This window comes from Mirounga angustirostris, unplaced genomic scaffold, assembly GCF_029215605.1.
Source record: "Mirounga angustirostris isolate CCGP_5_RB_7025 unplaced genomic scaffold, mMirAng1.0.hap1 SCAF_16, whole genome shotgun sequence".
Lineage (NCBI taxonomy): Eukaryota > Metazoa > Chordata > Mammalia > Carnivora > Phocidae > Mirounga > Mirounga angustirostris.
In genome coordinates this window covers 52,402,604-52,424,146 of record NW_026991724.1, presented here as the reverse complement: position 1 = coordinate 52,424,146, position 21,543 = coordinate 52,402,604, and the positions used below count along the sequence as shown (strand labels likewise).

Here is a 21,543-nt window from a genome sequence, read left to right as displayed (position 1 = left end):
AAGAAGCTCCACCCCCAGGCCCCAACCTCCCTCCCCCTCAAAAAGGAGCACTTTCACACTTCCGGAGACCCTGGGTGTCACCCCCGCCCCTGCTTTTTCCCCATCTACCAACAGGGTCTGAACAGCAGGTTGAAGGGCAGAGATCGACAGAGTGGGGGGCTAGGGTGTGAGGGGACAGAGGCTCAGAGTGGACAGGAAGGGTTCTGAGATGGGGAACCTAGAGAGAGGGAAAGACCCCGCACAGGGTACAGGGATCCAGAGGGAGGGGGACAGAGACCGGGTGGTGGTGGGATGCATAGATACCTGGGGGGGGGGGTGTCAGAGACCTAGAGAGAGGGGACAGAGACATAGCAGGAGTGGATAGAGAGCGGGAGGGGACAGGAGAGACAGGCTGACTAGGAAAAGTTGGGAAGGGGAGATGATGTGTCAGGAAATGGGACGGCAGGGAGCTGGAGTTGTGGACAGAGAAGGGCGAGAGAGGCTTGCGATGACAGGGACAAGGGAGCAGAAGGCAGATGGAGACAGGGTCAGAGACGGAGGCACCCAACCAGGGGGAGAGGTTGTTTGGGGGCTGGACTTGGTCACCGAGGGTGAGGAAGGACCTTCCTGGGGGGAACACTGAGGATGGGGAATGTGGAGCAGAGGAGCCCAAGCAAGGAGGGTGCAGGGTAGGGGTGTGGGGGGAGGTGCGGGAGCCCCCCCCACCCCCGGGGTCTCTGTATGGAGGCACATACCTGGTGGGGCAGCCCACCCCCATGCCCTCCGCCGGGGGATCCTCTGCTAGGGCCGCAGGGAGGCCTCTGTGGGTGCTGAGGGGCAGTGATGCGTCCTGGGCCCCGGGGGCCTTGTGCCGGGCGCCCGACCTCTGTGTCCACAGGCGGATCAGAGGCCTGGCTGAGGGGGGGCAGGGGGTGGGGCCAGCTCAGAGCCGCAGAGGGGGAGCCAGGGAGGATGGCCAGGCAGGGCAGCTGGGCCGCAGCCCAAGCAGGCTGGAGGAGATGCGGTGGCAGACACAGAAGGGGGAGGGGGCAGGGAGACACGGGGAGGTGGGGACACAGATGAGGGAACAAAGAGATAAAGGGGACAGAGGTGGAAAGACAGAGAAATGGGGGGAGCCTCCCTGGTTCCTTCTGAGATGAAGCCTTAAAAAGTTAGGGGGACACAGGTGAGCTACCCCTCCAGAGACTTGGACTGAGGTCCACATGGAATAAAATTTGAGGCAGGTGGATCTGAACAGCACCTGATGGGGGCTGAGAGACCACAGGAAGCAGGGATTCCCACTGGCCTCTCCCAGCTCGGTGGCCTCTGAACAGCTGGGGTGGGGGCCCGGTTCCCGCCTCCTCCTCCCATTTCTTCACAGAGAAGCAGCCAGCAGATGAGTCCCACACACATCAGGCCTCCTTCTGGTCCTTTACTGCCTCAGGAGCCCCGGACCTTCCTCCCCGCACAGCGCCTGCCTTGGATGCAGGATGGAGGGGAGGAAGACCCCCACAGCCCCCCACTGGGAAGTCCGGGCCAAACCCTGTTTGGCAGGAAGACAACGGGCAAAACCAGATTCTGCTGGAGGAGCCCAGCCCACCCCTCAACTTCAGCCCACCCACTGTAAAGTGCTCGAGTTCCCGGGGGGGGGGGGGGGGGGAAGACCAGAGGCCACAACTGGGTCCTGGGATGGAGAGGTCAAAGGGTCAAGCCAGGTGCCAGAGCGCACAAAACATCCACAGTGACACTGGGAAACAGGCCAGCAGGTCCTCAAACAGGTGGGGGGGGTGGGGGGGGCAGCCTGGGCCAAACCAAGTCTTTCTGCAGGAGGGGTCCCCGGTGCCAAACCGAGCCCTGTGGTTGGAAGGCTCCCTGGACTGAACCAAGTAGTTCTACAGTCATGGGTCAAACCAGATCGTTTGGCAAGAGGGGTCGTGGGACCAAATCAAGTCCTTTCAAAGAACAAAATGTCAAACAATCCGTCATGGCGGCTGACAGGCCAAGCCCTTCTATCGGAGGAGGGCTGGTCAGCTGACCTGAAGGAGTCCCTCCTGGCGGAACCAACGCCAACCTCGGTGGCCAGGGGAAAGGCCAGGTGGGGCTGGTCAGACGCTGATGGTGCGGAAGACGGTGAAGCCCGACAGGGCGGTGCTAACGAGGAGCCCGGGGCACTGTGGGTGCCAATGCAGCTCCTTCAGGTCGGTCTCGCCCTGGTGCACAAACAGGAGCTGCTGGGGGAGGTCCGCCAGCCCGGGGTCCACGGTCTCTGCGTCGCCTGCCTCGGGGTCGCGCTCCACGGCCAGGTCCCACTGTGTGATCTGGTTGTCTGCACCCGAGGCCGCGAAGACCCCGCTATCCTGGGGATGCCACTCGACCGAGGTCACGGGGGCCACGTGCTGCTTGAAGGTGGCCACCGGGGAGCCAGACTACGGGAAGAAGGGAGTCCGGGGCTCTGAGCACCTCAGCCTGAGTCCCTCGGGTGACCCAAGCCGAGCCCTTGCCACTCTCCGGCCGTCGGGTTCCACCAGGGCGCCACCCCTGAGACCCCCACAGGCCCAGGTTCTCTGAAGGGGACAGAGGGCCAAGCACAACTGGTGATATGGGGCCTAACATCCTAGGGGCTGCTGGGAACCGTGGTTTCACCTGCAAAGAAGCCCCTTCCAGCTCCAGGTCACAAAATCCCCACCGCTGGTCCTCCCTGGGCATGCCTCAGTTTCCCTTCCTATAAAAAGGGGTGGTTCTCGGGGCCCCAGCGTGGCTCAGTTGGTTAAGCACTGACTCTTGGTTTCAGCTCAGGTCATAATCTCAGGGTCCTGAGATCGAGGCCACATTGGGCTTGATGCTTAGCTGAGAGTCTGCTCTCCACGCTTAGCTGAGTCTGCTCTCCCTCCCTCTTCTTCTGCCCCTCTCCCCGCTCGTGCGTGCACTCTCTCTAAATAAATAAACCTTAAAAAAAAGAAGGGGGTACTTCTCAAACCTGCTGATTCTATGAAGGCCTTAAAGAGGGCAGAAGCACAGCTCCCAGGTTCCAACGGCAGCCGAGGAAAAGATACACAGCACTTTTACTAAAGCAAAGGTGCTGCTGGGAACCGGAGTCTCTCTGAATTGGAGACGTGGGTCCAAAGTTCCAGTGGCCAATCAACTTGGTCATGGATGCTGCCCATACACCTGCCTTGGGGGCTGGAACCTGTTTCTAGAAGCTTCCTCAGGCTGACGCTATAGAACTCATCATACCAGAGGGGAGAAAAGATTACATTGTGGGGGGCCCGGGAAGGCACAGAGCCGTATTTAATGGTGGCTTTGGCCAGAGGGATGCCAGAGTTGCAATTCCTCCTGCCCAGAACCCCTCTCGGCTCTATGAAGTCAATTCTTGGCTGGGTGGTGATGTCACCTCTGCTCCTGTCCTTTCTGTACCTGTTTCCTCTCCTGTAACCAACGACGTGGCCTCCGATTCTCAGCTGATTCTACAAAGTTCGCTAACAAAGAGTCTACAACTCTGAGGTGCCTGAAGCCTCGGGCTGCAGTCAGCTGCCCGGCTCACCAGCGGGTAGACGGGAATTGGGAATCGAGGCTGCCACTCAGCTTCTTGTCTCCTGTCACCTCTCCAGCTAGGGGAGTGAGCAACCCTACACCAGTCACAGCCTTCCTTCCACTGAGCCCAATTCCTCATCTGCCCCCCAAAAGGGCTGGACCCCAACTCGACAGGCCTTCCCAGCTCTGGTACAGACAAGCACCTAAGGAGGGAAACCTGCGAATCCTAGCGGCTGCTGGGAGTAGGCGTTCCCCGGGCTGGGGAAATGTCCAGCTGGGGAAATACCTTGAATTGCCGCAGGTCCCAGATCTTGAGGGCCCCGTCGTCCCCGCCGCTGAGCAGGAAGGGTTCCCGGCGGCTCCAGCTGATCACGTTGACATCCCCGTCGTGGGCGGCGGCGGTAGTGAGCATGCAGGCCTTGCTGGGCGCGGCCCGGATGTCCCAGATGCGAATGGAGGCATCAGCTGAGCAGGAGGCGAACACCTAGACCACGCAGAGTCTGAGTGACCCCGGGGTGCCTGCCACCTCACCCTGGAGACCAGGGATGAGTGGTGGGCTGCCCTTTTTTTCAGTGTCCCCCTCACTGGGACCTAGCCCCGGGCCCCTCCTCTCCCAAGACCCAGGAGTCCAGACCCCCAGCCCTCCCTCACTGTGTCCTCAGTTGGGGACCACTGCAGGTCCTCCACAGAGCGTGTGTGGCCCACAAATGGCCGCTGGTCCACGTGCCAGGAGCCGCCGTCCGTGGGCGTCCAGAGGTGGATGTTCTTCTGACAGTCACCAGTCAGTAGTCGCCCTAGAACCAGGAGTCAGGAAACTGCCTGGGCGTGGCTGGCCACAGCTCCCTCTCCTCCCTGTACTCTTAGCCCCCACTCTTCCTACAGACCCTGCTCCCTCTCACCCCCCGGAGACTCACCAGACACCCGGGGGGACCAGTCCAGTGCAAAACCCTCGCCCATGTGGCCCGCGAAAGCGAAGATGGGCTTCACATGGGCCTGCTCGTCCCGGAGGAAGGTCGCCAAGGCCTGGGGGTCATCCACCACCTGCAGAAGCCGCCGCAGTGCAAACACCTCCACCTGGCCCTTCTCTGACCATATACCAGCCACCGGCTCCTCACCCAGCCATGATACCTGCAGGGGCAGGGAGAAGGGAAAGGGAGGTGGGAGGGACAGGAGGCTCAGGGTGGTGACCACAGCTCCCAGCATCCGTGAGAACCAGAACTGCAGCTCCTCAGAACTCCCATCGCCCCAAGGCTGGGACACCGGCTCCCAGAAGCCTTTGTGGGGCCTGTAAGACCAGCATGGTACCTGGGACAACTTCCCACATTGTGTAGGGGCAGTGATGTGGGTTGGAAAATGCCTTCCAGACCCCCAGGAATGGAGGCTGTTAACTCCACCAACCCTCGGGAGGGGGTTCAGACTACCAGTCTCTGTAAGCCTCTAATGTCTGCTTGCTAGGAGATCCCATTCGACCTCAAGAGCTTCCAGTAGCCCCTACACCTGACCTCTCTCCTCAACTCCAGACTCCTATCACACCGACTGTTCAAACACAACTGAAGCCAAGCTCCCAACTGCCATCAGCAACCACCTCCTTTCTGGGGCTCCCCACCTGGCGACTCAATGACTTGTCTTTTCCTCTTCACACTCACTGCATGCTAGCTACACTCAACAATGCACCACTTCCAACTCCTCACAACCTCTGTCACCACTCCTGCTACCCCTGTCATCCTTTCCCTTGAATTATGGCCTCCCCACAGGACTGTCCTTCCCCCTTGCCTTCCTGCAGTCTATTCTCAATACAGCAGTCAGAGGGAATCTCTTTAAAACACAAGTCAGGTCACGATTTCAGGGTGTTGGGATCAAGCCCCACACTGGGCTCTGCGCTAGGCATAGAGCCTGCTCAAGATTCTCTCTCTCCCTCCCTCAAAAACAAAAAAAAAAACAACAAAAAAACAAACCCCGTAAGTCAGATCCCATTTGTCCTCTGCTCTAAACCCTCCAATGGCTCACAATTACTCCCCAAGTAAAAGCCAAGTCCTTAAATGGACCTACAAGCCCCACACAACCCATCACCCCCCTCCCCCAAATGCTGTCACTCTCCCCTTCGTCCATTTGCTCTAGTAGATGCACTGGTCTCCCTGCCTTCCCCTGAACTTCCTCAAACATGCCACATTTGTCCCAGGGCCTTTACACTTGTGCTTCCTCTGTCTATAAACCCTTTCCCGACAGAGAGCTTTGGCTCATTCCCTTACTTCCTGTGGGTCTCTGTTCAAATGGCATCTTATCATAAATACTTCCCTGCCAGCACTATTTAAAATAGCAAATTCGGGGCGCCTGGGTGGCTCAGTTGGTTAAGCGACTGCCTTCGGCTCAGGTCATGATCCTGGAGTCCCTGGATCGAGTCCCGCATCGGGCTCCCTGCTCGGCAGGGAGTCTGCTTCTTCCTCTGACCCTCCCGACCCTCCCCCCTCTCATGTGCTCTCTCTCTCAAATAAATAAATAAAATCTAAAAAAAAAAAAAAAAAAGGCAAATTCACTCTAGGAACATCCTAATTCCCTTCCCTTACCTTTACTCTTCTCCACAACATTTGGCACCTCTGGATGCATTTAGTTTCTGCTTGCTCCCTTCCCTGCTAGCATGTAAGTTTCACAAAACCAGAGACCTTCTGCTCTCTGTTAAATCCCCAGGGCACAGAACGGTGCATGAAACATGGTAACTCCTGTCTACAGCCATACCACCCCGAATGTGCCTGATCTCGTCTGATGAAAACTGGTAACCCTTGAATGGGAACAAGCACTGCCCTGAATGCTGCTCATGCATCGTTTCATTTAATTCACACATCAGCCTGCTCCGAAGGCGCTGTAAGTCAGCAGCACAAAGTGACCCCACAGCCCAGGACAGTTACTGAGCAATAACAGAAAACACACATCTGTACACTAGAACCAGATGCTGTCTCTAGACACCCAAAACAACTGTAGGTTATTCCCTTTCACCCTCCAGTCACCTCATCAGGCAAGTTCTGCAATTTTCACCATTGTACTGAAGAGGAAAGAAGGTAAAAAACAGCCCCCTTATTTCTCCTAGCACACAGCGCCAATGACGATAGCTAAGACATATATAAACTAACATATTAAAATTACGTGCCAGTACTTTTCTAAAAGCTGAAAGGCATGGACGAGGGGGTTGAGGAGGAGGTCAGAGAATGTAGAGAGGGCTCCTGGGACTGTATCTACCCGGACTCGGTTGATGCCGCCATAGTGGGGCACCATAGCGAGCTCCAGCTGAGGCTTCCGCTCTTCTTCATCCTCTTCATCTTCCTCCTCCTCCTCATCGCTGCCCTCCGATGGCGGGGGCTTTGTCCCATGCAGATTATGCATCCGAAGCATCATCAGTCTGGGGGAAAGTGTGGGGTGAGTGAGGCACTGGATGCCAGGGTCCTTAAGAGGGAGGGAGGAGAGAAGCTGGAAACCCCGACTTCTAGGTCCTGGGGGAGGGGGAGCTGGGGGCTCAGGCTCCTGGTCCTGGATAAAACCTCAGGTCTCACTCACCTGTTGCTCTGGGCGCTCTCCGCCTGGGTCCCAGCACACAGGTAAAGTGTAAGAGGAAGCTCTGTCCGGTTGTCTCCCAGGTGATCCCGGACTATGTCGAAGCTAAGACAGGGGGCTCCTGGGGATAGAAGAAGGGGTTGGAAAATCAGGATGGGACAGAGATCTCAGCCGCCTCGCGCGTGATGTTTTCATCCGTCTTACAACACAGCCTTTTCTCAGAGTGCCTCGTAAGTTAAAAACTCGGAACCAGCCCCGCTCAGGACTCAGGATTCCGGTCCCCTCCTAACTCAGGGCCCAGGAGCCCGGTGCTCAGCCCTACCAGTCTGCGCTCGGTGGTACAGCACGTAGGCCTCCTCGTCCATGACCAGCTCCTCTCCTTCGCGCAGCGGTGGTCCGCGGCCGGGCAGGTAGACCTGGGCCGGGCCTTCGGTCCCTGCGTCGCTGGACTCGGCCTCCATGGGTTCCCCGGTTTCACACGTGCGCCGCCTACCCTTGCGCGCCGCCATCTTCGAACCCTCTCACCGCGGGCGCGAGGTAAGGACGTCACTTCCGGGTTGCGGTTTTCTCCTTCGGAGAGCCGCCCGGCTGCACGGTTGCCTTGGAAACCACCCAGCTCACCAATTTGAGAGGGCGGTGGCGAGAGGGTGAAGGAGAGCTAAGGTAACGGCGTCCCAGCCTAGCGACCGAGGCCTGCGGATGCGAAGAACTCTACACCCTTCGCGTGACTTTGCGGCGCTTTTCCGCAGAGCAGCGGCAAGGCCTCATGGGAGTTGTAGTTCTGTACCAGGCCAGTTTTCTCCTACTGGAGGAGTTCCGAGCTCCGACTCCATCTTCCACCTTTGACTCTCATTGCTTCCTTTCTGCTACATTATTCATTTATGCAAATAAGAGTTCTTACTGGCAAGTAGACTTGAGTTTTTGCTCCCCGAGGACCCATAAAGCCCGTTTCCTTTCCCCTCCTTTTTATGATGGCTTTAATTCACTTCAAAATGCTTTAGTGTAGACAGGATGATATGTGTAAGTTGGTCGGTTGAATCTACCCTCTTGGGGCAGTCAATTGCCTAACCAGGCGTTCACATTGCAGCTGTGGTCAGCGAGCCCTTAATCAGAAAGTCAGCCCTCTGGAGACCACTATTACAAGTGCTTCGGCTCTCTTTATCGCTCATCAGCACCAGAGGTTTGGCTAATTGCCATAATGAAATGCTAGAAACAGATTCTCACTGGTGAGATTAACGGCATTCAAGGTAGGTGGATTGGCTAGGATATAATAGACTCTCCCCTCGCTTGCATGAACAGGCTATGAAGAATCTAGCAAGCTGCGATGCTTGCAGCCATAGGAACGGGACCCTAGACTTAATCCTGAAATGTTTTGATCCTGGATCTTTGTTGAGTTCGCTGTTCCTCCTTCTCTCTAGGTCTCTGTCCGCCCTCACCCCTTCTCATTCCTTCTCTTCTTAGGATCTTTTCTCACAGCTTCCTTGTGGGTCTTTGTCTCCCACCTCCCTCCAGGGTCAGTGTTCTCAATATAATTTTCTTTCTGCCCTCTCTTCCTCTGTGGGACTTTTCTCAGTTTCTGTTTCCTCCAGAGAAGTTTGAGGGCGGCTGAGACAAACATGGAGCTCACACTTGGACTGAGGAGGCATAAAAACATGGTTTATTCCAAACACTGCAATGTGTAACAGGAGAGTGGGAGGGGAGGTTGGTGGTGGGTGTGGAGTCCCAGACCGTCCCCTCCACACCCCAGCTCCAGACCCGGCTGGAGATCTAGGAAGAGGAGGCTTTTTTTGGGGGGGGGGGGGTTCTGCAGGGTCATCATGGGAGGGTCACAAATAAGGGCTGGATTTGGTGAGGCTGTGGTTGGTGGCACGTGGGGCTGGTAGTGAGGTGCGACAGGGTGGGAAGTTTTGGCCCGATGTTGGTTGGGATCCACGCTAGGGCAGGGGGAGGCGGGGCTTCCGTTGGGAGTGTCCTAGGTCAAAATAAGGAAAAGCGACCGAGGATGGAAAAGGAGGAGGGTGTGTCAAGGTTTGACGTCAAGAGTCACAGTCTGGTCGGGGTACAGTCTGGGATTCGGGTCACAGTTTGGGGTTGGGGGTCACAGTCTGGGGTCGGATGACCATTTTTAGGGGTCGGAAGTCACAGTCTGGGGTCAGGGGTTTCTGTGTGGCGGGGCCAAGGTCTGGGGTCACAGTTTGGCGAACGCGTCTCACAGTTTTGAGTCCCAATGGATGAAAGGTTAAAAACGGGCTTCCCCGGAGGCGCGGCTGGGGCCGGGGAGCTGCACAGTGATGAGGGGGCCACGGCCCCGGGCGTGGGGGTGGGACGCGGGCGTGGCGTGACCCCCCACCTCCCGCCCCATCTGGTGACGTTAAAAAGCCCTTGTCGGGTTTAAAAAAAAAACCAAAATCTCCAGTGGGCTCCGAGACCCCCACCTTTCAGGCTGGGTGAGATTTGGGGGGCCCAAATCCCTTCCGGCTCGTGGTGCCCCCAAGGCGAGGGGGCGCAGGACGCTGCTCCAGGCGGGGTCCGGCCAGGTCCGTTTGCTCCTTCCCAACCCACGCGGGTCCCGTTCATTGCGCGTGCCCCCTCGGGCCGTGGCCTGCGCTGACCGAGGGGGCGCTGGGGCCCCCGGGGCCGCGTCATACCTCGGACTCGAGGCTGGAGAAGTGCGCCGAGCCCCTGCGGGTACCCAGGTCCCCGCCCCGGTGTCTCCGGTGGGGCGCGGCGGGCAGCGGCGGCCCCCAGTGCGCGGCGTGCGGGCACCGGCGCGCGTGGCGGGAGGGCCCGGTGAGCCTGCGCGCGGGGGCGGCGCGGGGGCACGAGCTGAGGTCCTCGAGCGAGCGCGAGGTGGGCGCCGGCGGCGGGAGGTCCCAGCCCCCCGCGGCGCGCCGGTGCCGGTGGTGGTGCGGGGCGGCGGCGGCGGCGGCGGGCGCGCGGTGCGAGGCCCGCGGGCGGTGAGGGTGCGGCCGCGGACACCCGCAGCGGGCTCGGCGCCGGGGCGGGGGCCCCGCGGCCCAGGGCGGGGGCGGCGGCGCCCACCAGCCGCCGTCCAGGCCGTCGTGCGAGCAGCTGAGATGGCGCGGCGGCGGCAGCAGCTCCAGGCTGGCGCAGTGGCGGCAGTGCCAGGCGGCGGGACCGCTGCGCGGGGGCAGGTAGTCCCAGCTGCCGGCGCGCCAGCCCCCGAGCTTGTCGACCGACCAGTAGCGGCCGGGCGGCGGCCCGAGGCGCTCGGCGTACGGATAGGGGAAGTCGGCGAACCACCAGGGCTCCAGGCCGCCCAGCGACGCGCCGCCCAGGCTCTCCGAGTCCTCCGAGTCCGACGGCGACGGCTCGAGGTCCAGGTAGGGGCAGGGCGGCGGCGCGGCGCGGCACGGGGGGGGCGCGGCCTGGGCCCCGCCGCCCGCGCCGCCCGCGCCCCCCGCGCCGCCCGCGCCGGGCCCCAGCAGGGGCTGGCTCTCGGGGTCGGAGCGCGGCCAGCGCGCGGGCGCCGGCGGGCTCTCGTCCTCGAAGGCCAGGCGGCAGAGCGGCGGCCCGACGGCGGTGGCGGCGGCGGCGGGGGGCGCGGGCGGCGACGGGAAGCCGGCGAAGGCGGCGGCGGCGGGCTCGGGCGGCTCCTTGTCGCGCACGATGGCGAAGTAAGAGGGCGGCGGCTTCTGCGGGGGCTGCGCGGCCGGCGGGGACAGCGGGCGCCCGGCCGCGCCCCGCGGCGCCGCGCGCGCCTCGCCCACGCCCAGGCCCTGCGGCTCGATGGGGCCGTAGTAGCGGTGGAAGCCGTCGGCCAGGCCCGCGGCCCCCGGGGGCCCGGCACCTTTGGCGCGACGCCAGCGGTCCACCGCTGCGCGCTCGCGCGGCACGAAAGGCGCGGGGCCGGGCGCGGGCCGCGCCGCCGGGTACGCGGGGCTGGGCAGCGGCTGCGGCGGCGGCGGGGGCTTGGCGGGCGGCGGGGCGGCCTCCGCGCTGCAGCAGCTGTACATGCCCTGCGGGGGCGCCGCGAGAGAAGCGGGGTCAGCGCCGGTTGCCCGGGACCGCCTGCCTTCCCTCCGCCCCTCCCGCCTCTCCCGCAGCTCGGCCCAGGTCTCCTCCACTTGTAGGCATCCCCGCCCGGCTCCCCGCCCCGGCTCTGCCCTCCTGCCTCCCTCTCTCCCCCCTACCCTGGAGAAGGCCAGCAGGAAGTCCATGCGGTGGGTGGGCCCCAGGCAATGACGCAGGCGCCAGTACACCAGGTGCTCCCAGGCGAAGACCAGCAGGGAGAGGCCCATGGCCACCAGGAGCATGTAGAAGACGCCTGCCATGTTGTCGATGTCCAGCTTACTGCTCATCACCTCGATTTTGTCATTGTGGCAGATCCCGGAGAGCCACAGCCGCTCCAGCATCTCGATCTCATCTGGAGAAAGGGGGGCGGGGGAGGGCTGTCACAGGGCACCTTCCACGGGCACCGTCCCGAGGATCCTCTTATCGGAGTCTAGGCGCCCAGCCCCCTCTTCCCTCGGACCCTGGTGTCCTGCTCCTCATCCCTTCCTTTGCCCAGGACCCAGGGCTCTGGTCCCTCACGCCCCACCCCCGAGGCATCCCTGTGTGCAGCGCACCATCCCCCAGGAACTGCAGCAGCGCCAGGTCGATGGGCCGCTTCCACCGGGAGCCCTTGTGCAGGGCGATGCCGTAGCCCGTTGTGGCAAAGACCTTGCCCGAGCCGATGGTGACGAGCTTGCAGCCCTCGTCCTTGCGGGCCATGTAGTTGAGCACAGCTGCATCATAGATGAAGGCGTCCAGCTTCCTGGGGGCCAGGGGGCATGAAAGGCAGGGTCAGTCCCACCCAGATGCCCTCATGGCCCAGCCCAGAACCCCCCTCCCCCCTAACCTCCAACTGCTCCAAGTCCTGACCAGTGGTAAACTCTTGAGCAAGTCACTGTACCTCTCCTTGGTGCCTGGGTTTCCATTTGTAAAGTGGCGGTAACAGCAATGCCTCCCTTCCTGGTCATTGCAAAAAGGTAAGATGGCGCTTGGTGCCAAGAAAGTGCTGGAGACAGGTTAGCCGTGACTGATACGTTCAGTCTTCACGGAAGCCCTCCGCAGAAGGTTCTGCATACTCCTCCACTTTATAGGGGAGGACGGAGGCTCAGAAAGGGGACTCATACACAGAGTAATAATGCTAACGATCACTTATATTGGGCTATAGACACTGTTGCAGCCACAGTCATAACTCATTCAATCCTCTCAACGTTCCCGTGAGGTAGAAACTGTTACTTCCATCATTCAGATGGGAAATGCAGGCCCAGACACGCATCTTACTTTGCTTCGCTTCTCCCACTAGGGCCCTAATTTCTAAACCTTGATGGGAAGACAAGCAGGGAGATGGAACGAGCGCTCACAGATGGATACATTGTGGCACACGCCACCTGTCGCTTCCTTCACACATAGTTCTGTGATTATTTGATTAATCTCAGCCTCTCGATGAGACTGTGAGCTCCACTCGAGCAGGATCCAGCTGGGACACACTCCAGGCTGTGACCCAGCACAATTCCTGGCACATACACGGTGGTTGTAAATAGTTGTGGAATAAGTGAATGAGCGAATAAATAAGCCCGTGGCGGGCAACACTGGGTAACTATTCTATGAGACAAGATACATGCCTATGATCTGACATGAAGATGTCCAGGATGTATCCGTGAGGAAAAAAAAAAAAAGTCTGGGAATCCCATATAGAGCATAACTCCACATTAACTTTTTTTAAACGGTGCATTTTGTGGGGTGCAATTTTGGTCATCTCGACTGCAGACACCAGGCCAGTTCTTAGAGGGAAGGATCTGTCTTGCCCAGCATTGTCCGAAAGAACGCTCCGCAATGATGGGCATGGCCCTCCTGTGCTGCCCAACGTGGCGGCCACCAGCCACACAAAAACGTGCCCAATAAGCCCAAGGGACAGAACTTTACATTTTAATTAATTTAGGGGCACCTGGGTGGCTCAGTCGTTAAGCGTCTGCCTTCGGCTCAGGTCATGATCCTGGAGTCCTGGGATCGAGCCCCGCATCGGGCTCCCTGCTCGGTGGGAAGCCTGCTTCTCCCTCTCCCACTCCCCCTGCTTGTGTTCCTGCTGTCACTATCTCTCTCTCTCTAATAAATAAAATCTTTTTAAAAAACTTAATTAATTTAAATTTAAATAGTCTTGGACAGCGAAGGTCTAGGGAAAACGAGAGAGATCAAGGCCTGTGGCTGGAAGCTGGGTCGTGGAGAAGGCAAAGGAGTTTTGGAGCTGTTTGCCTATCTGTGGGTGTAAATGCCTCTGGGACCCCAAATCTTCAGTAAAGCCCTGTCCACACTCTCACACATGAGCACATAAATGCCCTGTTGCATTTCTGCAACATGACTGGTTGCAGAGAAATGAAGGAAAAGGACAGAATTAGTCCATGGACCCCAAATGGGGAGACAGTCAGCAGATTCCCCACACTGAATGCGCTCCAGCCGAAGCAAAAACTTGGGGGTGGGGCAAAGAATGTGAGGCTCTGGAGAAGGAGCAGAAACTCCTCCAGAAACTGGGAGACCAGTCACCATCGCATGGTTGGAGAATGGGGTTTGAATTAATTTTATATGGCTCCTAACAGGCAGGGAGATCCCAGCTGACATCTGGAAACATATATATAGAGAGAGAGGCAAGAAAAATACCACAACCAGCTGCGGGCACCGCTGCCTTGCAGGCAAACTACAATTTCTCTCTAGGTTTCTCTTTGTTTAGGAAAATGCCCTTGGGAGCAAAAGGTGAATTGCTTCCCCGGTTTAAGTGGAAAGAGCTGGGGGTTTCCAGAGTCAGGCTGAAGAGGAGGGATGGAGGGGCTGAGAACTAGAATAAAACAGAAGGAGGGTGTCCAGAGGTCCTCGAGGGGCACAAGGGAGAGGTATGTGGGGTGGGGGGACAGACCAGGGGGCGTTGCAGAGAGGGCCAAAAATCAAGGCTTCCAGTGGCGGGGAGGTTTGAGGGGCTTTCAGGAAGAGGGTATCTAAAGAGCCTTCACTTTTATTTTTTATTCTATTTTTTAAAAAGATTTTATTTATTTATTTGAGAGAGAGAATGAGAGAGAGAGCACATGAGGGGGGTAGGGTCAGAGGGAGAAGCAGACTCCCCGCCGAGCAGGGAGCCCGATGTGGGACTCGATCCCAGGACTCCAGGATCATGACCCGAGCCGAAGGCAGTCACTTAACCAACTGAGCCACCCAGGCGCCCCGAGCCTTCACTTTTAATCCTTTGCTCAGTCCTTATGCAATATAATGCCTACCTCCCTTCCCCTACCCCCTACTCCCTATCCCCTGCCATTGTCACTAAACCTCTACCGAGACTCAGCCACATTCCACACCCTTTGTTTAGGCTTAGGTTTGGGAAAAATGAAAAATCCTTGCATCTGTCTTTGCTTTCCTGTTTATTCCTGCCCTGTCGCCACAGGGATCTTAACATTTGAGTCAGCTTCCGGTTCCTCCTCGGCTCACTACCCTCCCCTGGCTCCCCACTTCACTCAGTAACTGGAGTTACTTCGCATTACAAGGCCCTACAGCACCAAACACCCCTGGATCCCTCCTACCCCTCTGCCCTCATCTCCCACCCACGCCTTCCTTGCTCACCCTGCTCCAGCCACCCTGGCCTTCATGCGCAGTTCCTGGATGGTTCCAGCACCCTCCTGCCTCAGGGCCTTTGCACTGGCTGTTCCCTCTGCTGGAACATTCTTCCAGATAGCTGCCTGGCTCTGTCCCTCACTTCCTTCAAGTGTTTGCTTAAAAGACACCTTCCTGAGCACCTTATTTAATACTGCAACCTGTGGCCTTTTCCCCAGGTCTCCCAAACTCACTCACCCGGCTGTATTTTTGTCCATAGCACGTATCCCCTTGTAACTATAATGTGTTCTTGGTTATTAAGCTTATGGTCCATCTCCTCCCACTGGAATTTAAATTCCATGAGGGAACAGGTCTTGTCTGTCTGGTTCACTGCTGTATCCACGGGGTCTAGAATAGCACCTGACATACGACAGGTGTTTCATAAAGTATAGCTCAATGAATGAATTCAGGCTGCTTCAGGATGGGCATTCTCTGGGCCAGGCATGGAGCTGGGAGGCAAGACTTCATTAATATGGAAGAGATGCCAAAAGCTTTTTCTCCATGGAAAAAGCAAGATGAGAACAGTGTGTGCTTTCAGTAAGGAATGCATAAAGAGGTGTGTATGCACACATAGTTTAGGTGATCAGAGAGAAATTAAAAAAAAAAAATGCTTACTTTATGGAAAGGGGACTTGAGGTTTCCTTTTTGCCCTTCCTGTGTGAGTGAGAAATTGAACATCTCTCACCAAATGGGCTTCCAGAACTGGCTGGGAGGAGAAGCCGTGTTTCTGTATTTCTTTTTAAGAGATGTATTTCCCTTCTCTTCTTGTGAGCTTGTTTGCCCTCTGTGGTAGGATGAGACCACATGTGGTGTGTGAGCCAGACAACACCATGTGAGGCTGCCAATTCCCTCCTACCCCTCTTTAAGGATGGAATTTTCTGGTGCTGTCCATGGTGGTAACCACTAGCCACATAGAGCTATTTGAATTTGAATTTTTAATTAAAATTTAAAAGTTCAAAAAAATTTAAGAATTCAGTTCCTTAGTCACACCAACCACATGTCAAATGACCAGGAACTGCTTGGCTACCACATGGGATTGCACAGATCTAGAACATTTCTCTCATTGCAGAGAGGGCTATTGGAGACCGATGCTCTAGGAACACACATGTGTCTGTCTCCCAGACTGGAATGGAAGGTCCAAGAGAGCAAGGACTTCGATTTGTTCACTGCCATACCCTCCGTGCCTAGCCCAGTGCCTGGTGCAAGGAAATCTTAATAAATACTTATTGGATGGATGGATGAATGAATGAGTTCTTCTTTTAAGTTTATTTATTTATTTAAGTAATCTACACCTAATGTGGGACTTGAACTCACAACCCAGAGATCCAGAGTCACATGCTCTCCCAACTGAGCCAGCCAGGTGCCCCTGAATGAATGTCTTTTAATTTCATATCATTAAGGGTTATTTTGTCAGGGAGATCATGATTCAGTGTTTGTTTTCCTTGTTCCTTGCTATATTAAAAACATTACATATATAATATGTATATGACATATACACACATATACATATGTATTACATATATATATATGTATATGACTAAGATAAAAGACAGGAAAATACTGACATTGGGAAATCCACAACAAAAATGGTCCAGACAGATCATCTACTGTGAAGTTCATTCAACAACCCTGCTCTTGTAATCAGAGGCCCACCACTTCTAGAGTTTTGGACTTCCACTCCCAAATAGGTAGAGACCACTGAGGATTACTAGACATCAGTAAAGTCTCAATAAGAAAGATAGAAACAAAAGCAACAAATGGTGCAGGGGGACTTGGAGGAAACAGATTATGCAGAGAGGAAAAAATGCAAAAAACCCAACAACTACCAATATCACCAGAGAAACAAGACAAGATATTCAACTTTGAATAGCATATCATAAAACATAGGATACTATCAAATAATACTATAAAAATGAAAAGATCAGAAAAAGAGTTCTTAGCAGGGTGCCTGGCTGGCTCAGTTGGAAGAACATGTGACTCTTGATCTTGGGGTTGTGAGTTTGAGTCCCGTGTTGGGTAAAGATTACTAAAAAAATAAATAAATAAACTTTAAAAAAGAGTTCTTAGAAATTGAAAATATACTAGCAAAAATGAAAAGCTTAATAAAAGAATGGAAGATAAAGTTAAGAAAAACTCAGGAAGTCGGGCAGAAAGATAAAGAGATAGAAAAATAAGAGAGGATGAAAGAAACAGGCAGTTCAGGAAGCCCAATATCAAATTAATAAGAGTTCCAGAAAGAAAGTATAAGAGTTCCAGAGAGAAATGGAGGGAAGGGGGAAATCATAATTGAAAGAAATCAGGGAAGTTTCCCAGAATGAATGCCATGAGGATACAACTGAAAGATCCGGTAATGAAAATAAATGAAGATGTTGCTAAGAAATGTCAGCACACCGAGGACAGGGAAAAGAAAAACGGGTGACACACAGGCTTATGATCAGAATGACTTTGGAATTTTAACAGTAATACTGGAAATTAGAAGACAATGGAATGATGCCTTCAAAATTCTCAAGAAAATGATCTCCAGCCCAGAATTTTATACCCATCCAGAAGGCCTATCAAGACTAAAGATGTTATCAGATATGCAGCATCTCTAAAATTTTACGCCCCCCCCCCACCATGTGCTTTTTGTCAGGAGGCTCAGAAGAACAAGAGAGAAAAACCCAGGAAGAGTGAGAATTAGAATATGACAGGAACCAAACCAAGGGGGCAGGTGAAGGGATCCAGATAGTAGCTATGCGGCAGACTGAAACAGGCCAGAGGCCATGGGAGAAAATTCTTCAATATGATGAAATTAATGGAGTACCTGATGCGAATGAATATGTGAAGAAGAGATTCATATAGTTAACAGAGAATTTTGAATTAACAAAGAAAACTCAGACACTTAAGCAACTGAAAAAAAAAAGACAATTATTAACTCCAGGAAAAACAAAGAATTGTGTGGGCGAGGAAAGTAATCATGGTTTACTACTTGTGGCAGCTGTGGGAGCATTTACACAGTCATAACATGTAAACACTGCATATTCATCTAGCCAGAATCACAGTGTGGGAGGCTGGAGTAATTTAAATGAGAGTATGAGTATGTGTCTTCCATAGTAAGCAGTGAATGGAAAATACCTAAAATTGAAAAATCAAGAGGTAGCCACACAAACAATGGTATTTAGAGACAGGGACACAAATAGCAAGATGATACAATAAATAAGGTAAAAGCAGATTCCTCTGGGGTAGGAGAAATGGAGGGGTAGGCAGATGGAAGACTGTTGGTTTTCATTAAAAAAAAAAAAATCTTGTGTTTGACTTTCCAGACTATGTGGATGTATAACTCTGATAAAAATAGAACTAAAAGTTAGGGGAAAAAAATGTAAAAAGGAATACTGGGGAGAAAAAGAATTCAGCAGAAGCAGAAAATCAGAGCAAGAGGTGACAGTGAGAAACACAAGGTATCCTTTGTGAATCCAAGAGGTTGCTGGGGAAGGGCACAAAGAGGATAATTCTGGAATTTTCACTGCCCACCTGAGGCAATAGAGTGTAGTGGTTGAGGGGCTGGGCTCAGAATCCGATGGCCAGGGTTCAAATCCCAGCTCTACCACCACAGATCTGGCTGTATCTCAATTTCCTCATCTATAAAATGGGAATGATAATATTCACCTCTAAAATATTATGGGTTGAGGGGCGGCTGGGTGGCTCAGTTGGTTAATCGACTGCCTTCAGCTCAGGTCATGATCCCGGAGTCCCAGGATCGAGTCCCGCATCGGGCTCCCAGCTCAGTGGGGAGCCTGCTTCTCCCTCTGACCCTCTCCCCTCTCATGCTCTCTCTCACTTTCTCTCTCTATCAAATAAATAAATAAAATCTTAAAAAAAAAAAGTATTATGGGTTGAATTGCCTCTCCCAACAGTTGTACATTGAGGTCCTACCTTAGTTGGAGATAGGGTCTTTACAGAGGTAATCAAGTCAAAATAAGGTAATTAGGGTGGGCCCTAATCCAATAAGACAGGTGTCCTTACAAAAAAGGGGAATGGAAGACAACGGAGAAGATGCTCATCCACAAGCGAAGGAGAGTTCCTTCCCTTGCCCTGAGAAGGAACCCGGAGGACTTCTAGCCTCCAGAATCATAAGGCAACAAATTTACAGTAGCCCCAGAAAGCTAATAATGAACTAATTAAATGAGTTAGAGCAGAACTTGATATATAATAAACACTATAGTAAATTAAAAAGATATGGGAATGATCCAAGCCTTGGCAAGGATATGGGACAAGTGGAACTTTGCACTGCTGACGTGTAAGTTGGCACGACCACTTTGGAAGATGTTTGGCAGTATCTTTTGAAGCCAAGCCTCCATCTCCTTATGATCCTGCCGTTCTGCCCATGGGGATTTACCCAAGAAAAATGAATGTGTACATCCCCCAAAGACTTGTACAAGAATGTTCACTGTAGAGCATTCATAATGGCCAAACACCGGAAACAATCCAAATGTTCGCCAACAGTAGAATGGACGAATTCTGGTATATTCATAGAGTGGTATACTCCATGGGATACAGCAATGAACGAACCTGGTAGAGCATGGGGGCAAAACAAGCCAGACACAAAAGCTACCAGGTACACTGTTTGATTCTGTCCATGTGATATTCAAAACCAGGCAACACCGATTCACGGTGATCATCTGCAGTGACTGGTGGGACAGAGGGGAACTGGAAATTGTCCATACCCTAATCTGGTCCTACGAACATAGCCACATGCTATATAGACAATCAATGAGCTTCACACTTAAGATTTGCATGTTCTATCTCAACAACAAAAAAGACACAGATGAAGCCTCAAGCAATTTTTACTTATCAGGGGAGGGGGCTGTGGCTGACCTTTGGATGAAAAAAAACACGGGTATCCATCCTTCTCCCAAGTCAGGGGTGGGAGGGATTTGGATTCATTTTTTGAGATGGGGCTGCTCTCCCAAACTCAGGAACTAAGTGGATTTGGGACATGGGGTCCCCCCGAGTGTCTGAATTTTTGCTCTCTGAAGGTGAGAAAATAGACCGAGAAAGTGACGCATACGTCCAGAAGTACAAGAGGAAGACAATCCCCCTACCTTCCAAGGAAGAGCGCGTCCTGCTCGTGTAGTAGGGGTGGGTGGGCAGAGCCTGGGGAAGCTGCCCTGCTTTGCAGAACAGAGGGAGAGGATCTGGAATTCCCAGGGGCCTTCCTGGAGGGAGGGGCTGAGGACGAACCGGAAGAAGAGGGAAAGGGGAGAGATGAGTCAACCGGCTGGCTGGGGAGGATACTCTGGGGGTGAGCAAGAAAGTGGAAAAGTCCCAGGGGGCTGGGGGTGGGGGTGAGGGCTGTTCCTAACGTTCATTAGGAAAATTTACATTTACATAATGTAGACCGGGCTGCCCAATAGGGTAGCTGCACGCCATGTGGCTATTCCGAGAACTTGAATGCAGCGAGTCTCAACTGAGATGTGCTGAGCGTAAAATGCACGCTGATTTCGTGCGGGGGGCGGGGGTGGGGGGGGGAGATTATGTAAAAGATCTAAACCATTTTTATACTGATTACATGTTGTAATCATATTTTGGATACACTGGGTTAAGTAAAATGCATTGTTAAAAATTAATTTCACCGTTTCTTTTTACATCTTTTAACGTGGCCACTAAAAAACTTTAGAATCGCGCTGCATCCCGGAGGACAGCGGCTTCCCAGGCTCACTCCCAATCCCAGCACTGGACACTCAGGTCTGAGGCCAGCGGAGGCTTTTATGGGGATTTAGGGAGGGGTGGGCTTCGATTTCGGTTAATAGCTGTGGGGCTGAGAAGACACAGTCGGGGCCAGTGAGATGCTCCAGAAAGCGAATTAGATCCGGCAAAGAGGAGCTTGAAGCCAGAGTGAGCCTGAGAAGCACAGGAATTTGCAGACTTCTTCGGGGGGGAGTTTGGAGCCAATGTTATAGCGATCCTCAGGGGGCAGGGAGACCCTATATGACATCTGGGGTGGGGCAGGCAAAGAAGAAGATCAGGAAGGGGAAGAAGTCCAAGTAAGAGAAGAGGAGGAGGAGGAGGAGGAAGGGGTCAGGAAGGAGGAAATGAAGTAGGCAAAGAAGGAAGGGAAGAAAAAGGAAAAACAAAAGAGCTAAAAAGAGGCTCTGGCTGGCTTGGTCGGAGAAGCCCATGACTCTTGATCTCGGGATTGTGAGTTCAAGCCCCACGTTGGATGTAAAGATTATAAACAACCTTTTTAAAAAAGAGAGAGTTCTGGATTGACACTGTCTACAATGGCAGCCACTAGTCAGGTGGGCTCTTGAGCCCTTGGAATGTGGCAAGTCCAAACTGAGATGTGCTGTGAGTATAACATACTTCAAAGTACAAAAAAAAAAAAAAAAGAGAGAGAGAGAAAGAAAAAAAATCTCATTAATTTTCATATTACATATTGAAGTCAAATATTGGAGATATTGGGGTAAACACAGCATTTCACTAAAATTAATATCACCTGTTTCTTTGAGTGTGGCCAATAGAAAATTTTAAATTACATATATGGCTCCCGAGCTCTGCTCTAGAAAAAAAAAAAAAGGCTGGAGGAAACTCCTGGAATCATGAAGAGTGGATAAGGAGGGGAAGGGAAGAGATCTCCTCTTTTTACCTTATTATTATTATTATTTTAAGATTTTATTTATTTATTTGAAAGAGAGAGAGAGAGGGATAGCACAGAGGGAGAGGGAGAGGGAGAAGCAGACTCACCGCTGAGCAGAGAGCCCCAGGCGGGACTCAATCTCAGGACCCTGAGATCATGACCTCAGCCCAAGGCTTAACTGACTGAGCCACCCAGGTGCCCATTTACCTTATTATTTTTAACACCAAGGAAGT

General features: G+C 53.9%; 2 protein-coding genes across 4 annotated transcripts in view; both read right to left on the bottom strand.

Annotated features, from left to right (window-relative positions):
• Nucleotides 1-302: 302 nt before the first annotated feature.
• GRWD1 (glutamate rich WD repeat containing 1) lies at nt 303-7,701 on the bottom strand. Its single transcript, XM_045891863.2, has 7 exons — nt 7,376-7,701; nt 7,057-7,174; nt 6,742-6,901; nt 4,425-4,638; nt 4,162-4,304; nt 3,797-3,994; nt 303-2,405 (listed from the first exon to the last, which is right to left on the bottom strand). The coding sequence occupies exons 1-7, from the start codon at nt 7,560-7,562 to the stop codon at nt 2,085-2,087; spliced, it is 1,341 nt and encodes a 446-aa protein (XP_045747819.1). The 5' UTR covers nt 7,563-7,701; the 3' UTR covers nt 303-2,084.
• An 896-nt stretch (nt 7,702-8,597) lies between these two features.
• GRIN2D (glutamate ionotropic receptor NMDA type subunit 2D) overlaps nt 8,598-21,543 on the bottom strand; it is a 38,439-nt gene continuing 25,493 nt past the window's right edge. For 2 of the 3 annotated variants that reach the window (XM_064581538.1, XM_045891862.3), the window contains 3 exons: nt 11,643-11,830; nt 11,208-11,440; nt 8,670-11,033 (listed from right to left, as the gene is read on the bottom strand). In XM_064581538.1, the coding sequence (XP_064437608.1) occupies nt 9,696-11,033; nt 11,208-11,440; nt 11,643-11,830 (1,759 nt within the window). In that variant the 3' untranslated portion in view covers nt 8,670-9,695. Of the gene's footprint in view, nt 11,034-11,207; nt 11,441-11,642; nt 11,831-21,543 lie in introns of all 3 variants that reach the window. The other variant, XR_010408263.1, reaches the window with a different exon arrangement.